At 46.3% G+C, this 16,312-nt stretch overlaps 1 protein-coding gene across 1 annotated transcript in view; it reads right to left on the reverse strand.

Moving 5' to 3' along the window:
• Positions 1 to 14,148: 14,148 nt before the first annotated feature.
• Positions 14,149 to 16,312, reverse strand: part of HS3ST4 (heparan sulfate (glucosamine) 3-O-sulfotransferase 4) — a 319,921-nt gene continuing 317,757 nt past the window's right edge. Inside the window, exon 3 of the mRNA XM_004691707.2 lies at positions 14,149 to 15,406. Coding sequence (XP_004691764.1) covers positions 14,770 to 15,406 — 637 coding nt within the window. The 3' untranslated portion in view covers positions 14,149 to 14,769. The remainder of the gene's footprint in view (positions 15,407 to 16,312) is intronic.

Below are 16,312 nucleotides of genomic sequence, written 5' to 3' on the forward strand. Positions count from 1 at the left end.
GGGACCTGAAGGCGGCACTCAGAGCACTCGCTGCCTCTGCTCGAGAGCAGGAGCACCCCCTTACCCCCACACAAACTCTTTATCCTGTTAGGTGAGGAACTTGGGGGGTTGTGGGGATTCCAAAGACCGCTGAGTCCAGTTCTCAGGCCTGCCTGAGCCCAGAGTCCATTCAGGTACATCCTGAGAGGAGGCTGCAGATATGAGGTGATCAAGGCCCCGGGCCTTGTGGTGGGGGGTCTAGTCCAAGCACGCACGGGCAAAGGGACCCCCGAGCCCTCAGTAGGTGTTTACTGGCCTTTATTGCTGACGCGGGAACCAGGGACAAGAGGCAGAGCAGGCAGGCAGGCAAGGCTTCGGGGCCAGGGGGGTCAGGAGGCAGAGCCTCCAGGGCGCCCCCCCTCGGCGCCCCCCTCAGAATCTTTGCATTGTCTCTCTCTGCATCCTCAGTCTCCTGACCTCAGTGGTCCTCCTGCAGTGCAGGCTGCTGCCTTTCGCCCGCCTCTCTCTCGCACAGGTTGAGCATTTACTCACGCACTCACACCCGGGCTCTTGGGCCCAAGTGTCCCTAGTTAGAGACGCAGGCCCGTGCTCTAGGCCCTGGGCCCGGGCATCCACGCTAGCAGTGGGCGGGCACACAGCAGCCTGATAACTTCATTACTCCACCCTGGGCAGGTCGAGCCACGCTGGAGAAGATCCCAGGTTACAGCTGAGTCCGCGCACGCAGGTCTGGCTTGGCTGTTCCCCTGGAAGCCCAGCGCCCTACTGCTGAGGTTGACGGGCGACCCTGCCTCTCAAATCTGGGGGGCCTGGGCCTGCAGCTGGACACGCTGGGGCTTGCTTATCACCCTCACACACACATCGCAGCCACTTGGGAGACAAATTCTTTTTTGACTTAAAGTCTCCAGTGTCCTTGATGAGAAGTGGAGCCTGATCACAAAGACTTTGGCTTTGTTATGTTTTGTTTTGTGTAAATCCCACTCCCCACCCCGCAATTCTGATGGGCGGCAATGGTAGCGACACACTGGGCTGGGAAGGGCACCCCAAACTGACAATTAGAATTAAAACCTTCCCCTAATCCATCCTTCATCTAAGACACCTGGGGCTTGCCTGGGCAATGACACTTGAAATGGGAACAGTCTGCCACGGTGGATGCGCTGAACTTCAGCTCCTGACACTGACGCCGTGTCTGTGGGGAAGACTCAGAAAGGGGGGGGCAGGCTTGCGTGTCGGGGCGCCCAGATGGGAGGAGAACCAGCAGCGCTCTGCCCTTGTTTGGTAAACACACCCAGTGCTTGATGGTGCTTAATGGTGCCTGTAATTGATGTCTAAAGTTATTTAAAAGTAAATTTACTAGAAAATAATTAGCAATTTTATAGTTCACTACTTCCTAATTTTGTGGGTAAAATTTTTTTCAATGGTTTTATCTGGCAACACAATACAACGTGCTGAGAAATCACTTGTCCAAAATGGAGACAGGCAAAGGCGCCTTAAAGAGAGAAACACATTTTAAAAATGGTTTGATTAGCTCTTTCTATCCATTGGATTGGAGGCCTATATCTCCCTCTTCCACCCCCTCCCCATCTCCCATTTGAATCTGCAATAAATTATCCTTAATCAACATCAAGGGAAAGTTGTAGGAAGGCAGTTTGGGAATGGTTTAGCGTTGACCTTGGGAGTTCTTAACCTTAGCAGTGGGAGTAGAGGAGAAAATTGTTTTCTCATTAGGGCAGATACATCTTTCCTTAATGAGCTTGTAGAAATATTCATCACCACACATTAGCTCACCTCTCCCACTCTCTACTCTGCTAGCCCAGAGCTATCGGAGAATCTGAGTCACAGAAATGAATGTGCTTGGGTATCTCTTCCCTGAGGCCTCTGTCCATGACCAACAGGGAATGTGTTACTGTGGTGTTCAGTGCAGATAGAGGGCGCTCGCTACTGTTTACAAACCTCTTGTAGGTGACACTTTCCTTATCTGTGAAGAGGTAAGCTAATCTTCCCCTGTTTGCAGCAAAGGGGGTGGCTGTTCATGGACCGGTTTTTAGAAATGCAGTTCAGGCTTCACCTCTAAGTTACAGAAAAAGAAGCTCTAGGGGTGTGGAACAAATAACTGTGTTTTAGTAAAATTTCAGGCACATCTTTGGGAAGCTTGAATTTCAGAACCCGTGAATGCCTTAGAGAGATATCGCGATAGTAAATGAGTTAACAAGTGACAACAACTGGGAAAAAATTGGAGGATGCTATTAAGATTCTAGGCATTTTTGTTTTCTTTCAGGTTATTAGGTGTAAAAATGTCACAAAAGTAGTGAGGTAAAGACCTAGAAGATTCATTCTGCAATTTCATCAAAAAATCCCTGTTGTGGGCCCTCCCTGGTGGCGCAGTGGGTTAAAGCACTGCACTACGAAGTTTAAGCCACTCCTGCATGAGTTCGATTCCCGCCTGCCCCAGAGGAGATCCACGTGGCGTGGCAGCCCTCTCCTGACCCGCCCGCTGCTCCCCTCAGCAGTGTACTTCGTGGATCTGCCTGTTCTGCACCCCACTCTGTCTCTGGTGAATCCTATCACCCTCTGCATCTCTGGCCTGTACCCCAGTTCTGTATGAATAAATAAATAAATCTTTAAAAAAAAATCCCTGTTGTGAGACCTTGCAACTGTTTGAGACAGGGTGTTCAATAGAGCAGGCTGATGCAGTGCCTCAAGACTTCCAGGGCTGGGTGGGAGGGACCTCGCCCCTGGGAAGAAGCCTGCCAGCTCTACTTTAAAATAATGGAATTGTGAAGGCAAGAGATTTGTTTTGTAAACTGAGTTTTGTTTGAGGATAGTAACACACCAGTGTTCGGACTACCAGGCAAAAATGCTTCAGTATACCTATTATTTTATTATTTCAATTTTTGATTTTATAAGAATGAATTGTTTAATAGTCCAGTAAAGTCCAATCAGTTTTGTGCCTGATGGACTATCTGGATCATTTCCTCCTGGTTTAATAAAGTCATCTATGAGAAGATGTCATCATTTCCCTCTGGCTAAGAAGTCTCTCTCTACTCTCTCTGACCAGAAACCTCTAGATAGGTTCCAGAATCCAGAAAGTGGTCCCTTAGAATAATGTAATCTGGGGGATCCTTCCCACAACCAGCTTAGTGACACTGGCTTTGTGCAAGGAACAGCCGCCCTGTCTGAATTCATGTAATACTCTCATGACCTTCTTAAAGAAGGACACAGCAAATGGAATGGGCTTCACCCGGGAAACTGAGTAATTGTCCTTTCAAGAAGTTTCATTTCAGCAAAAACGACCGAGAGCCCTGTGCAGCGGGTGGCCAGAGCCCTCGGCAGAAGTCGCTTCCCACAGACTTGTTGCCACGTGGCTCTCCGCAGGTCACGGCCTGGGGAGTGGGCAGGAAAGGGAAACTTGACTGAGTTGGGAAAACTCCTCTGGGACAGATCACTTAACCTCTCTATCTTTTGTTTCTTTTTCTTCAGAATGGGAGTCATAATCTAAGTCAGAGGCAAGTGACATCGTGGATGGAAAAATGATTTATAACCTGTAGGTTAAACTGCCAGCAGAATCAGTCCCATAGTTCATCTGTGTCGGCCCAGCAAACGCTCAGTAAATCTCTGTCCCGTGGGGTCTCTACCCAGACAGAGAATGACCGGCCACCACACCGGCCCACGCAGAACTTGCGAGGACAATAAACCCATCTCTGCTTTCCTGGTGAAGCCACAGATGTCCATTGAGGAAAATGTTCGACTAGACCCTGTGTTATAGCCCCAGCTGTTAGTTAGTTACGTGACCTCAACACCTTTAAGCCTCAGCTTCATCATCTATAAGGATGATGCCCACCTCATGGGGGCTGTTGTGCAAAATAGAGTTAGATGAACTGTGTAGGGTATTTGATGTTCCTTCATTCATTAGTAAGTGTCTAATGTGTGTGAAGCCTAGTTCTGGGAGCCCAGCAACCACAGCCCCAGGGGCTCTGTGCTCCCAGGCTATGTTCCTGTAGGCAGGGAGAGTGAGCAGAAGAACACGTGAGGTGATGGAGAGCACGTGACAGCAACAGATACTGAGAGTGTGTCACAGAAATATAATGGGCTCCAGGCATTAAGGGGAAGGGCTGTGAGCACTGAGGGTCTTTCTGAGATGGGTCAACATGAGCAGAAACTCGATATTGTGGCGTGGGAGGACTGACAGAAGAGGACTTCAGGTGAGAGCACAGCACCTGCCATTACTAAGTGCTCAATAAACATCAGCTTGAAAGAAGCACTCTGCAGACTCATGCTTTTCATCAAGCATGAAGACGGAATTCCTACCCATGACAATAAATGCTCCAAGGAGGTCAGAGTCTCCCAAGCATTTTATCACACCAGTGATAAAAACTGTTCACTCTCATTTTATCCCTGGACTGTTTCCGTTCCTTCTTGAAATCTTTAGTGATGTTTCAGACGAGAAGTTAGGTCTCATCTGTCTGGCAAAATATACAGAGAAAACGTGAACAGTTCTGCTCTTCCGTTTATTCATCACATTAACTCTTTCGAGGAGATCACTGTGTCCGGTGGGTACAGAGGGAAAACTGGAGAAGCAGGATCACAGCCGGTTAAAGAGCAAAGCTGAAGTTGGTGCAATGGGAGATTAGCGACTCAGCTGGGTACTCTCCTCACTGAATGGCACGCTACTCATTCTTCAAGCTTGTCATCCCCACCTTGATGCAGTATTTGCTGTACCAAGACAAGGCATCCCTGGAACAGAGATCAGCGAGACATGCCTCCTTCCAAGGAGCTCACAAGATAGTGGAGAACGACAACTGAGAGAAATGAGCTAGGGGCGTAGTGGCAGGTAGAGTATCTAAAGCACAAAGGAGGCGCCACCATTCTGCCCAAGAGTCGTGGAAGGGACATTTCCAGCAGGTCTTTCTGTTTGAGTACTGTGTTCAGGAATAGAAAGGATTTGGGGAGGAAGTTCCTCCCGATGCCAGGCACATAACAGCCTGCAGGGGAAGAAAAATCAGTGTGGCAGGAACATCGAGTGAGGAGCTGCTGCAGGGGAGGACTCGGGAGGGGTGATTTGGGGACAGATTGTAAAAATCCTTATGTACTAAGCTGAGGAATTTGGAATCTATCATGTAGGCAACAGGGAACCATGAAAAACATTTTATTGGTTTCCCAGCATCTCCTTTAGGAATCATTCTCCCCCTTTCAGTAATTATGTTCCCCAAGCTGTAAGGGCAGCGCTGACGCTGCCGTCCCGAGGAATGACTCCAGCCAGCCCGTGCGGCACTTGAGGTCCTTGGCTGGATTGATTGGCGCCTCCGTGGCCATGTGACCCTTTTTGATGGCGCTCTAAGGAAAATGTGATTTCTGTGGAATTGTTGAGTGGTAGAGGTTGAACTGTAAGCAGCAGTTATAACAAGATGTGAAGAGATGAGTGGAGCCAGGAAAGTGGAAGACAGGGTGAGGAGAGGGGATTTACAGTGGACAAACTTGACCGATACCACTAAACTTCTGGATGCAGCCAGAGCTAAGTCCGGCACGTTTTGGAAATCTGTTTCGTGGGTCAGTCTATTCCTTCTCATCCTCAGTGTTTTAAGTGGTGCTGTATCCTCCACTTAAAGAAGAGCCTGACTATACAGTAGTGACTAGTAGTGTAAGGGCGACACAGTCAGTTTCCAACAGAAAGACATGGCTGAGAGACCCTAGTGCAAGCACGCCCAGGGCAGGTTACAGTTGATTTACAGACAGGTAAAGAGAGTACCTGCTAATTAAGTGGAAGCTTAGATCGAGATCTTCAGTGCTGGAGCAGGGACTACAGACCACAGGACTCCAGGCAGGGAGGCTGGCAGGCAACCAAGCCTCCCACACCTCCACACATTTCCATGCTTTCTTCCTCTGGCCTCTCTCTGGTGGTCTCAGCCTCTTGTCACCTTGCAGATTCACCTCAGAGTGGCTTCCTCACTGTGCTGCCTCCACTGCCTTTAGCGATCTCCTGGCACAGGTGTGCATATTTGCACATGCGCGGGCCCCGGCTCTCTGGGCCCAGGTGTTCTCAATCACAGGTGTGAGTGCCCCACACCCACACTTCTCAGCCTGGGCATTCATGCACAGCCCAGAGGAGGGCAGAGGCTAGTGGCAGAAAGGCAGGGCCGAAGCCTGATAACGGCCTACAGGGATTAAGGATTAACATGATAGGCAGACCATTTTTTAAATCACAAAGGTGGAGACAGCAAGCCTCCCGAGCTCTTGGTCAGTCCCTCCTCGGCTTCTTGTCCCACTTAGTCCTCGTGCTGTCTGTGAGGCAGGCTCCATCACTGTCCATCTGACACAGACTGAAGCCAAGTCCAGGAGAGGCAGCAGGAGACAACTCCACTTCCTCCAGGAAGCCCAGTCCCTTGACCCAGAGCATTGAAGAGGCAGGGTTGGGGTAGACGCGACACAAAAGGTGAAGTCTCAAACAAGCACACGGGGCCTGGGACAAAGAGCTGCCCGGGGACAAATAAAAGGAGCAAAGAGCAGAATTGAGTACCTTGCTGAGGTAGAGACCAGAAATTTATAGAGACCCCAATCTGCATTTTCTGCCAAGAGCACTAGAGCTGAATAAATGGATGGCGAGACACATCCTGGCTGGGGGTTTTGTGAGTCTGTGATTTAGACTCAGTCCTCAGCCTGCTGCCGATGGCATAAACAGTTCCTATTTTATTTCTTGCTTTTTCTCTCCTCTCAGCAGGACAGCCTGGGTAATGAAAGCCTTTATTTCCAAAGCCCTGCCCCCAAGCATTCCCAGAAGTAGGTCCTCTCCTCTGGCACCCTTTAGGGGCCCCACAATTGGTATAAAAACTAAGAAATCTTTTCTTTCTTTAATGATGGAGAAGAGGTTATCTCCTGAGCCATCAGGCGGCCTTGCCTTTGATCGTCAAGGCCACCGCAGAATCTGCAGCCTTCATCTCAAATGCTACCTGCTCTTTCCTCTTGGGATGGAAGGAACCAAAGTGCTTGCTAAATAGGGCTTTTTCCATGAGTTATCAGAAAGAACACACACATTTTAAAAACCATTTATTGTAGATTTTTGATCATCTCAAGGCTGTTTCCATGATCTTAGAAATAAGCTGGTGACAAAAGCTCAGTCCCCAAAGACATGCACATTTAAGGAGGAATGTTCTTTGCTACAGAGACACTGGGAACGCCGAGCTGCAAGGGAAAGGACACACGTTTCTGCCCAGCACACAGGTGCGGAGGCTGCCGGACTGTCTCATCCTCGCCACTGGGACCCACAAACAGGAGGTGAACAACAGGCTCTCGATCTTTCAAGAGTCCCCCTTCAATGTTTTCCCAATCTGCTTTCAGTTGAATCCTGCAATTCCAGCTTGTCTCATTCTTTTAATTTTTTTCCAGGTTATTTTGTTTGTTCTAGGTAGGGAGAGGATTAAAAGAAAAAAGAAAGGTAGAAATGTCCAAAAAAAAAAAAATCAAGATTTCCCTCAAGTTAACAAAGGCAGGATATAGTGAATGCCTTCTATAGCTCAAGTCTCTGTAATATCGAAGTCTAGAACTTAATGTCCTGTGACATTTCCTCTCTGTTTTCTTTTACTGGATTTTTACCTTCCTAGGCAGGTGGGTATATTTTTCCTGTATAAGCTCACAAGGGCATCCTTCTATTTCCTCCTTCCCCTTGCACCTGTCACAGCAGTGACACACAGATTATCTTCCCAACGGCATGGCAGAATGGAATAAAAGGTGGGCATCTCACAGCCTATTTGGTTGTTTTTGACAACCATCACTTTCTAAAACTTCTTTCTGTGTCTAAATTCATTGATTCTGGATAGAAATGATTCCCACTGGCTTCCATGGACTATTATCTTGCTACTTATCCAAAGTGTCTCTCCCAGATGATAGACTGAACCTAGAGTTGGCAAAGGGCATGTCCAGGTCTGCCCAAAGATGTGCTCTTTGCTCAAAACTCTGGAATGTTCTCAACCCAGTGTGGCTACCAGCTCATAATGTGGTCATCTGACCTGGGACACCATCAGGACTACACATCATATGAGGCAGGCCTGAGACAGTCTGAATCAAGTGTAAACACAAACGCAATTCCTGCAAATAGTCCCTGTTACAACTTGTATAAACATCCAATTTTTGAGACCAATCTGTTAGGTGGAGCTAACGTGAAATATCCTCAGCTTGTCTCTTAACCTGCTGTGAGGGAGCAGAAAGCATACTGGGCTAGAAGTCAGTGGATCCAGGTGGGAACCTGGCTCACCTTCAGTAGACAGAGGAGGCTTCCTAATGACACAACTCTAGTGTCAAGATGGAAGGTATGAACTCTGAGGCTTCTTCACACAGAATTTCGTAGCTGCACTCTGTCCGTGGATACCTGCATCAATGTTTTCTCGTTTTTAGAGCACACCTAAAGGCTCTCCCTTTCTTCTGCTACAGGATCCAACTTCCTGAGGCACCTAGAATAGAAAAACTGACATCTCTGCAAGAGGCGGCTTCACTCAGTAGACACAGTAAGACATGTGGGTGCTGAAGGTGAGCACAAAAGGAAGCTAATTAGGGAAATAAGCTGTCTGGGAAGGAAACGTGCTGGGAAGTGCTTCCAGGGGTCACGTGGTAAAGAAGACTTGTCTGTTACTCTGGGGAGCTCTGTGGCTGTAGATCTTCATCTTGCTTTGTACAAAGGGCTGGCATGGCTTAGCAACTCTGAGGCTGGTTAAAGTGAGAAATGTTATCCCAAATGAGCTCAAATCTCACATTCAGCTCAACTTACGCCCTGCAGTTGTCCTGCACAGGGTGCTACGGGTGCTTCTCAGAGCCAGAATAATGTCCTGATGAAGGACCCCCACGCATGACAGACTGTTCTAGATTCAGTCTAGAGGGCGATCTCGACTGGTCATTATTCCCCTCTGTATTTCAAATCACCCTTCAGCATCATCCAAACTGACCTTTCCTGGTCTATATCAAAGACATGAAATAACCCTGGAAAGTGTGCTTACTGGCTGTTGTCTCTGCAGACTGTCCTGCTCGTCACTCTCCTACCATCCCCAGTGTGGTACCTGGGTTGAGGTTTCACTCCTGACATTGCATTACTGTGGAAGTCTGGGAAAGTCTCTTAAATTCCCAAGCCACTACAGTCCCCATCTGCAGAATACCAGGGGGTCAACATGTTGATCATTCCTGACCTGGAGGGCAAGGCTACATTCATTTTTAATCTAAGATGTGTGACTGTGTAGGTTTCTATTTTAACTATCATTGATTTAGTCCATTTTCAGAAAAGCTGAATTTTTATCGATCTGGTATTTCATTCTTGATATATGAGTCAACAAATCGCTGACAGCTAAGGGAAGAGTGTCACAGTCTGGTTTTGATCTTAGACAATGCCAACGAAGTTATCGGTGGTGGTAGTGGGTGGGCAGACTCTGGAAGGATTTGTGTTTCCCATTAATGACTTGGCTATAGTCACTTAAAGAGACAGCAACCTCCTTATGGGAAAAGATTATCCTTGAAGGCAGTATTTCTCATACACACATCTCTTAATTTATTTTCTTAATTGTCCAATCCTGTATTTGTTATGTCTTTGATCCAGACGTTGTTTAACTCTTTGTGAGATAGCCTAACTCTAGAGCATGAGAAAAGTCATGATTTGGGAAAAGGCAAAATGCCACTGAGTGTGCAGAGTGTGGTCTTTAATGTCTCAGTACTCGGTCTTTCCTTTGTGCTAGTTTGTTTCCTGAGCACCTTCTGCATCCCATCTCATGCAACAATGGCTGCGTGCTTGTGTTCATCTTCCCCACTAGGGCTGGGCAGCCTGTTAACTCTGCTTTTCTCTCTCCCATGTCTTGTTCATTGCTACTCGATCACAACATCCTATTTGTGGGGTAAAGCCCAGATGAACCCTGATTGACTGTAGCGCAGCTCTGCTTTCCTGCATCCAAGTACACTAGAGAGACTCGCCCACATTCCAGTAGTGGAAACATATTCCATATATTTCCTTGGCCTTTATTTCTTGCCTTGATTACAAATGACTTGGTATTATTACCTTGCCATGTATTTTCCAATATATAAAAGTGGTTTCATGTATCTCCTGTATGTGAAAATGAGACATCCTCACCCCCTTGGGAACCTAGAAATCATATGGACTCACCTCTTCCCCACCTTAATTTGTTACATAAATCATCTAAGGAGATCTCCCAACCCCACTTTATTTCCAGAAATCTGTCAGAGGTCTGCTCCAAAGCGCCAGCCCTGGTTCTCAGCTTTCCATGTATATCAGAACTCTAGGCACAGAATTCATATCACAGGTGCTTGAAAACCACCCCCACTTCCATCTCTGGAAGATTTGTTCTGTCCTGCATGAATGAGCAGCTTATTGCGTATAAAAGAATCGTGAGGGAGGAGGCAAAAGGTCAGAGTGAGAAGATTTGTCTACTCATGGGGTGGGGCTGGGGTCCTGACCTGCAGGAGAACAGTTTGCATTTGTATGCCTGAAATTCAGTCAGTTCCCTGCTATTTAGAGAGCACTTTTATTTGACTTCAGCTTTGATTGACAGGAGTGGTGGTTTCTTTTTCCTTAGCATCCTCAGTATAGACTGATTAAAGATACAGTCTTGAAAGAGATATATAAAGTTATATTGTTCTGGAAGGGGTTATCAGGAATTCTTCTTTTCCCTCTTCATCTTCCTCCTACTTCCTCTTCTTCATGATCATCATCACCGTCTCTGGCATTGCCACCATCATTAGCATTATCATCATCATCACTGTCCACTGTGTGATGGCAGCACTTTTTTCAGACGACTCCATGTTTATTAATTAATTTTGGTGGTAGGCAAAAAGGGATGAAATATATTCATTTTAAAGACAGGAAAACTAATGAGGACTGCTAATTGCCCATGACACAGAGGCAAGGATAGAACTCAACTCCCTGGTTAGAGAGGCAAAGGCTTTCTTTGGGGAATAAAGAGTTGAAGATGGGAAGGAACAGCAAAGACAAGAAACTGAAAGAACCAAGAAGTTGAGGTTTTAAAGAAGTGAGGCTCCATTTAGGATTTTGGTACTAGGGAATGACTGGGTAGTGCTCTCCCACACTTAACATTTGATCTGAGAGGGGAGGGTTATTGGGGCTTTTGGTGGTGGACACGATGTGATAATATACATTATAGGGATGTGAACCTATATCACTAAACTATCTAAAGTTATGAATCAAGGTCAGCTCAATAAATATATATTTTAAAAGTATAATAAATGCAAATTCCAAAAACATTTGATCAGAAAAGCTCCAGAAGGTTGCAGGGAATTCCCACTGAATGGTCACATCCTTACATTCCTGGCTTCCATATGAGTGGAAGGTCAGATGGGGCTGCTGCAGGTCCTTGTCATTGTCATAGTGTCTGAGCAGGCGTGTCCAAATGGCAAGGCCAGGGTCTACTTACCATTCAGGGGCAGAATGACACTGGCCGAAGCAGATGAAAATAGGGGCAATCGCAATTTCACTCTTTAGAAGGATGCATTCTCCTTTTCTCATCTCTGAACCACACACAGCAGGCTTTCCAGAGCTGTGAATCATCCACTTGAGAGAAGGGAGGGGAATAGAAAATTAAATATAATTTATGCTTTGCTAATTGAAATCAAATACGAAATTCAATCTCCTGTGAGTTGCAATGTGCACGTTTAAATAGGGCAGAAGTATTATTAACCCGACTCTAATTTAGCAGGTTGACTTAGCTTGTCTGGCTAGAAAATGATTCCTTTGTCAAGGTTCCACACAGAAGGGGATACAGCTTAGTTGTTCACTCCCAGAGTCATAGGGTCAAGCTAGAGTAGGTGCTGCAGAAAATAGAACTTCAACACATCAAGTTTGTATTTCTTCTCAGAACCAGGAGCTTTCAACCATATCACCAAACAGACCCTTAAAATCAAAATTCTCAAGCTCAGACCTCTGTTTTATTTCTCCAGAGGATTTAGCCCACTGTTGTAGATTTAAGAGTGTATACATACTTTAAAGGGAGGTTTCCCTGCATTTATTTCCCAGGTGGGAATGACTTACTAACCATCAGTTAACTATATTAAAAAAATTGTTTGCTTGTCATATTTATGTGAGGACACACTTAATAGATTTCCTTTTAAGCAGAATGTAAGGTCTTGATGTCCTGAGTTTATTGGGACAGGTGAATAGTTGGGGAGCAGGAAAATGGAGAGTAGGTGTGATTAAGGGATTGAGTCATTCTGTGTCCACCCAGGATAGAAGAGAGGAGGGTATGTTAGAGTAACGATGCCCTTAGCCAGTAGAAAAACACCTTTATAACATCCTCATAACCAGATATTCTTTTTACTGCCTAAATTGCAAGATCACACTTTACCTTCTTCCCTAGAACTTCCAAACCCCACAAAGAGCCATGTTCTTCCAAGGAAGACACAGAAACTGGGGGCTACTTCTCTTGGAAGTAATCTCCATGAAGACATAAAAAGAGGATGGAAAAAGGGCAAGGATTACACAGGGAAAGCTTTACTTTATTTGTTCTCAATCCCAGCTTTCATAAAAATATCTTTGAGGCCCTCCCTGGTGGCGCAGCGGATTAGAGCACAGCACTGAGAATCTAAAGCTGCTTCCGCATGAGTTCGATTCCCGCCTGCTCCGGAGGTGACCACAAGGCGCAGCAGACCTCTCCTGACCCGCCCGCTGCTCCCCTCAGCAGTGTACTTCGTCAATCTGCCTGTTCTATTCCCCACTCCGCCTCTGGTGAAGCCTCTCACCGCCCCTGCATCTCTGGCCTGTACCCCAGTTCTGTATGCACAAATAAATAAATCTTAAAAAAAAAAAATCTTTGAAAGGTATGTCAGAGGGCCATCCTAGAGAATCTGATTCACCAGGAAATCTAAATGAAGCCTGGGAAGCTGTACATAAAAAGGTGACTCTGACTCTGGTGTGTAACTAGACCCAATCCTTTGGGACCACAAAGTTCCAAATCATCTGGTTCACAGAATAATCTTCTGAGCAAGCACTAATCTCCTGTAGGGGTGTGGGTATGTGGGTATGTGTGCCTGGAATAGCTGTAGCTTCTTTTACCTGGGTAGGGAAGATACACATGTTTCCTTCTGCTCAATAACTACCTTCTTAGCTGGCAAAAAAAAAAAAAAAGTATATATATGTGGTTTCTGAGTCTGGCACATCAGCCCACTCCTTGCCATGATCAGTGATGGTGGAGAAAGGTACATTCTTCACAGGGGCCATTTCTTCTGTGCTGTTTGAAGAGTCATCCTGCCTGGTAGACAGAGAAAGTCTCTAATCACAGGGAAGGGATATTCCCAACATTCAAGGGTAGGATGGGGACGGAGGTGACCAACACAAACATGCCATCAAAACCCATTAATCAGGTTGCATTAAGCTTTATAACAACACAGTTTTCATTTAGCGGGTGAAATGACAGTTTAATAACAGCTGAACAGATTTAACTCCCCCCACTCATACAGATTTCCAATTTTACTATAACAGGCCTTGGTTTGGGAGATCTGTGAACAAGTGCTTTATGTCAAATGCCGCATTTTTCATCCAATCAAACTAATAGGAAGAGACACTTTATTCAGCAGCCCTTGATGGGAGTGTCTGCAGACAGCCCTCCCCTCCCCCACCCAGTAAATTTTATCTGACAAATGGAGTCGGTCCTCTTGTCACTGTCCCAAGGCAGCATCTCTGAGGAGAGCAAACGGAGCATGAGATGACCATGAGCAGGACATGTGGGGTAAAGAGAAGACAGGTGACTCATTCCTTCTTAGTTTCATTGCTAAGGGTTATTCAGAATAAAAGACATGCCAATATTCTGGTCTGTGTCCCTCTGGAGACCAATGGGACCAAGGTTACCCCCAATGCATGACTCAGAATAATGGGTGCCCCCTAGGCAGATGGTCTTCAGGGATGGAGACCTCCCGCCAAAAAGACTGGCTTTCTTTCCAGACATGGCATTCATCTTTGTCAACCTCAGGACTCCAAACTGGGCTGCAGTCACACTGCTTAGAGCAGCCCTTTGGACCTGACTTTTATATGGAATCATTGGCCAATCTCCTCTACAACCCAGTATACTCATGAAGAGAGAGACCCAGCCCTCCAGAGGCTATAGGGGGCTCTTAAAAAAAGGCTTCCAGGGATGCAAATGTTTTCTCTTTTTTTTTTGGGGGGGGGGGCGAGGTGGTGGTGAGAAACGTGCATACCTCTGCCTTCCTAAGATGAGAAGGGAGGAAGGCAAGGAATTGTGGGGTGAGACCTTTAAGGAGAAGGCTAGAGACACTGTAGAGGGAGGACCTTGCCTCCTAGTAGTCCTGAAGCACTCAGCCGCAATTAGCGTTCTGGAGAGATGCCAAATCCAAGGCTAATATAGCAAGGGCCAGTGCCAGCCACAGGGCTCAAACTCCTGCTTTCCAAAGTAAAGCCAGAGCCCCCAAAAGTAGACCTTCCCTTCTTTTTATCCCTTAAACGAGCATTCATGGCACTGTCTCTGACACTGACAGCTATTTATCCTGTCTTCAGACTCTATTAACTAGAGAAGACAGGGATTAGTACTGGCTTGTGAGTGGCCATCTGGTCAACCAGATGCTGCTGCACAGGCAGGCCTGGTTCCTCCACAAGGGATCCACCCCTGTGCCTAAGACCACAGCCCTGGAAGCGATCCTGAATGGTCAAAGGAAGAGATCTAGCTGGCCCTCCAGCAAGGCTGAAGCCACAAACCCTGGGGGAGTCAGGGCTCAGGTAAGGAGCCTCCTTAGCAATCCACTGGCCTTCCCTTCACATCTCTAGCCTCATTTGTCTCCCTCTTCCTGTTCCCACTGGAAATCTTGACCAGTCATTTGGTAAAACATCATGTTGAAGGGTTTGTAGAACTTCCTCAGTCTGTGGATCACATCTGGGTCGATGCGGGGATGAGTCCGACCTTTGCTCTTGCCTAGGCACCTGGGGGCACTGCTATCTTCGGGTTTCTTTAAGCAAGGGAACCCCTTGGTTTTGTTGAAATAGAAATGCTTCTCAGTCACAACACGCTTCAGGCCTAGAAAATCCTGCACTTTGGCCATTTCCCCTGCAGGGTCCACTATGAGTCTCTCGCCACTGACAAAGAGGATCTGTGAGAGGGGAAAGTACTGGAGCCAGTTTTCCAGATGCAGTGCATAAATCCCTATTCGAATGGCGCTCCAGGAGGCATCGATCAGCCCGAGGGTCCGGTTTTTGAAGGCCAGCACCTCGAAGGTGGGGATCTCAGGTTTCTTTGACAGAGTCTGTGTGTAATCAGAGATGGCCCTGGTCACGGGGTTCCGCACCACTACGATCAGTTTGATGTCCTTGGCCATGGAGTGGATACGCCTAGGGGCCTCATTGGTCACAAAGTAACTCGGCGTCTTCTCCATGGTTATCTGTCCATCCAAAGTCTTCGGCATGACATTTCTGGAAGAGGGAGTAAAAGGAAAGACAGAGGTTATTCTTACCCAGAAATATTTTAACTGTTTGCTTAAAATGTATGACTAAATAGCTTAGTTGGGAACTATTCATTGATAGCTGAACTTCAACTTGGAAGTTCTTTTGAACCCAGGATAGTTAATGATGAGAGCATTATTAGAAAAAGGCAGCAGAAGGCTTGCACATTTATTCTTTTGCACCTTATAGACCTGAGTTTAGCTTGCTGATCTATGTTTACCAGTTATGTTTAACCTAGATCTACTCATAATTTCTCTATGTATGAGTTCTATAATCTCTGAAATGAAAATAATGAGAACATATACTTCACACTGTAGTATAAGGATTAAGTGAGATAATACTTGCAAAGAACTTAGCATAGAAGCATGCATGTGTAACAAATCAAGGCTATCATTGCAATGGTTTTCAAAATATGACTGAGCTCAGTATGACCTCAAAGATTCATCTAGCCCTTGGCAAAGTACTACCTGCCTCCTATTTTGCTATGACCTGCAACTAGGAATGATTTTTATTCTTTAAGTGGTTGGTTGGGGGGAAAAAAAACAAAGAATGATAATAGTATTCTGTGATGCATGAAAATTATATGACATTCAAATTTCAATGCTTGTAAATAAACTTTCCCTGAAACACAGCTACACTCATTCCTTTATGTATTGTCTATGGTTGTTTTTGTATCTCTGCAGAGCTGAGTAGTTGCAGCAAAGACCATCGGACCCATGAAGCCAAACATACTATCTGACCCTTTTAGAAAAAGTTTGTTGATCCCAGACTTAGGCCAAAGGCATCAAGGACAAATGAAGATAGTGAAGCCCAGAGTCAGGCATGGCCATAGACAATCAGACTGGCTCTGAGAGCTCAGGAAGTTGAATCACATCT

The sequence above is a fragment of the Condylura cristata genome, unplaced genomic scaffold (genome assembly GCF_000260355.1).
Source record: "Condylura cristata isolate star-nosed mole 26May11 unplaced genomic scaffold, ConCri1.0 scaffold00032, whole genome shotgun sequence".
In the NCBI taxonomy this organism is placed as follows: Eukaryota; Metazoa; Chordata; class Mammalia; order Eulipotyphla; family Talpidae; genus Condylura; species Condylura cristata.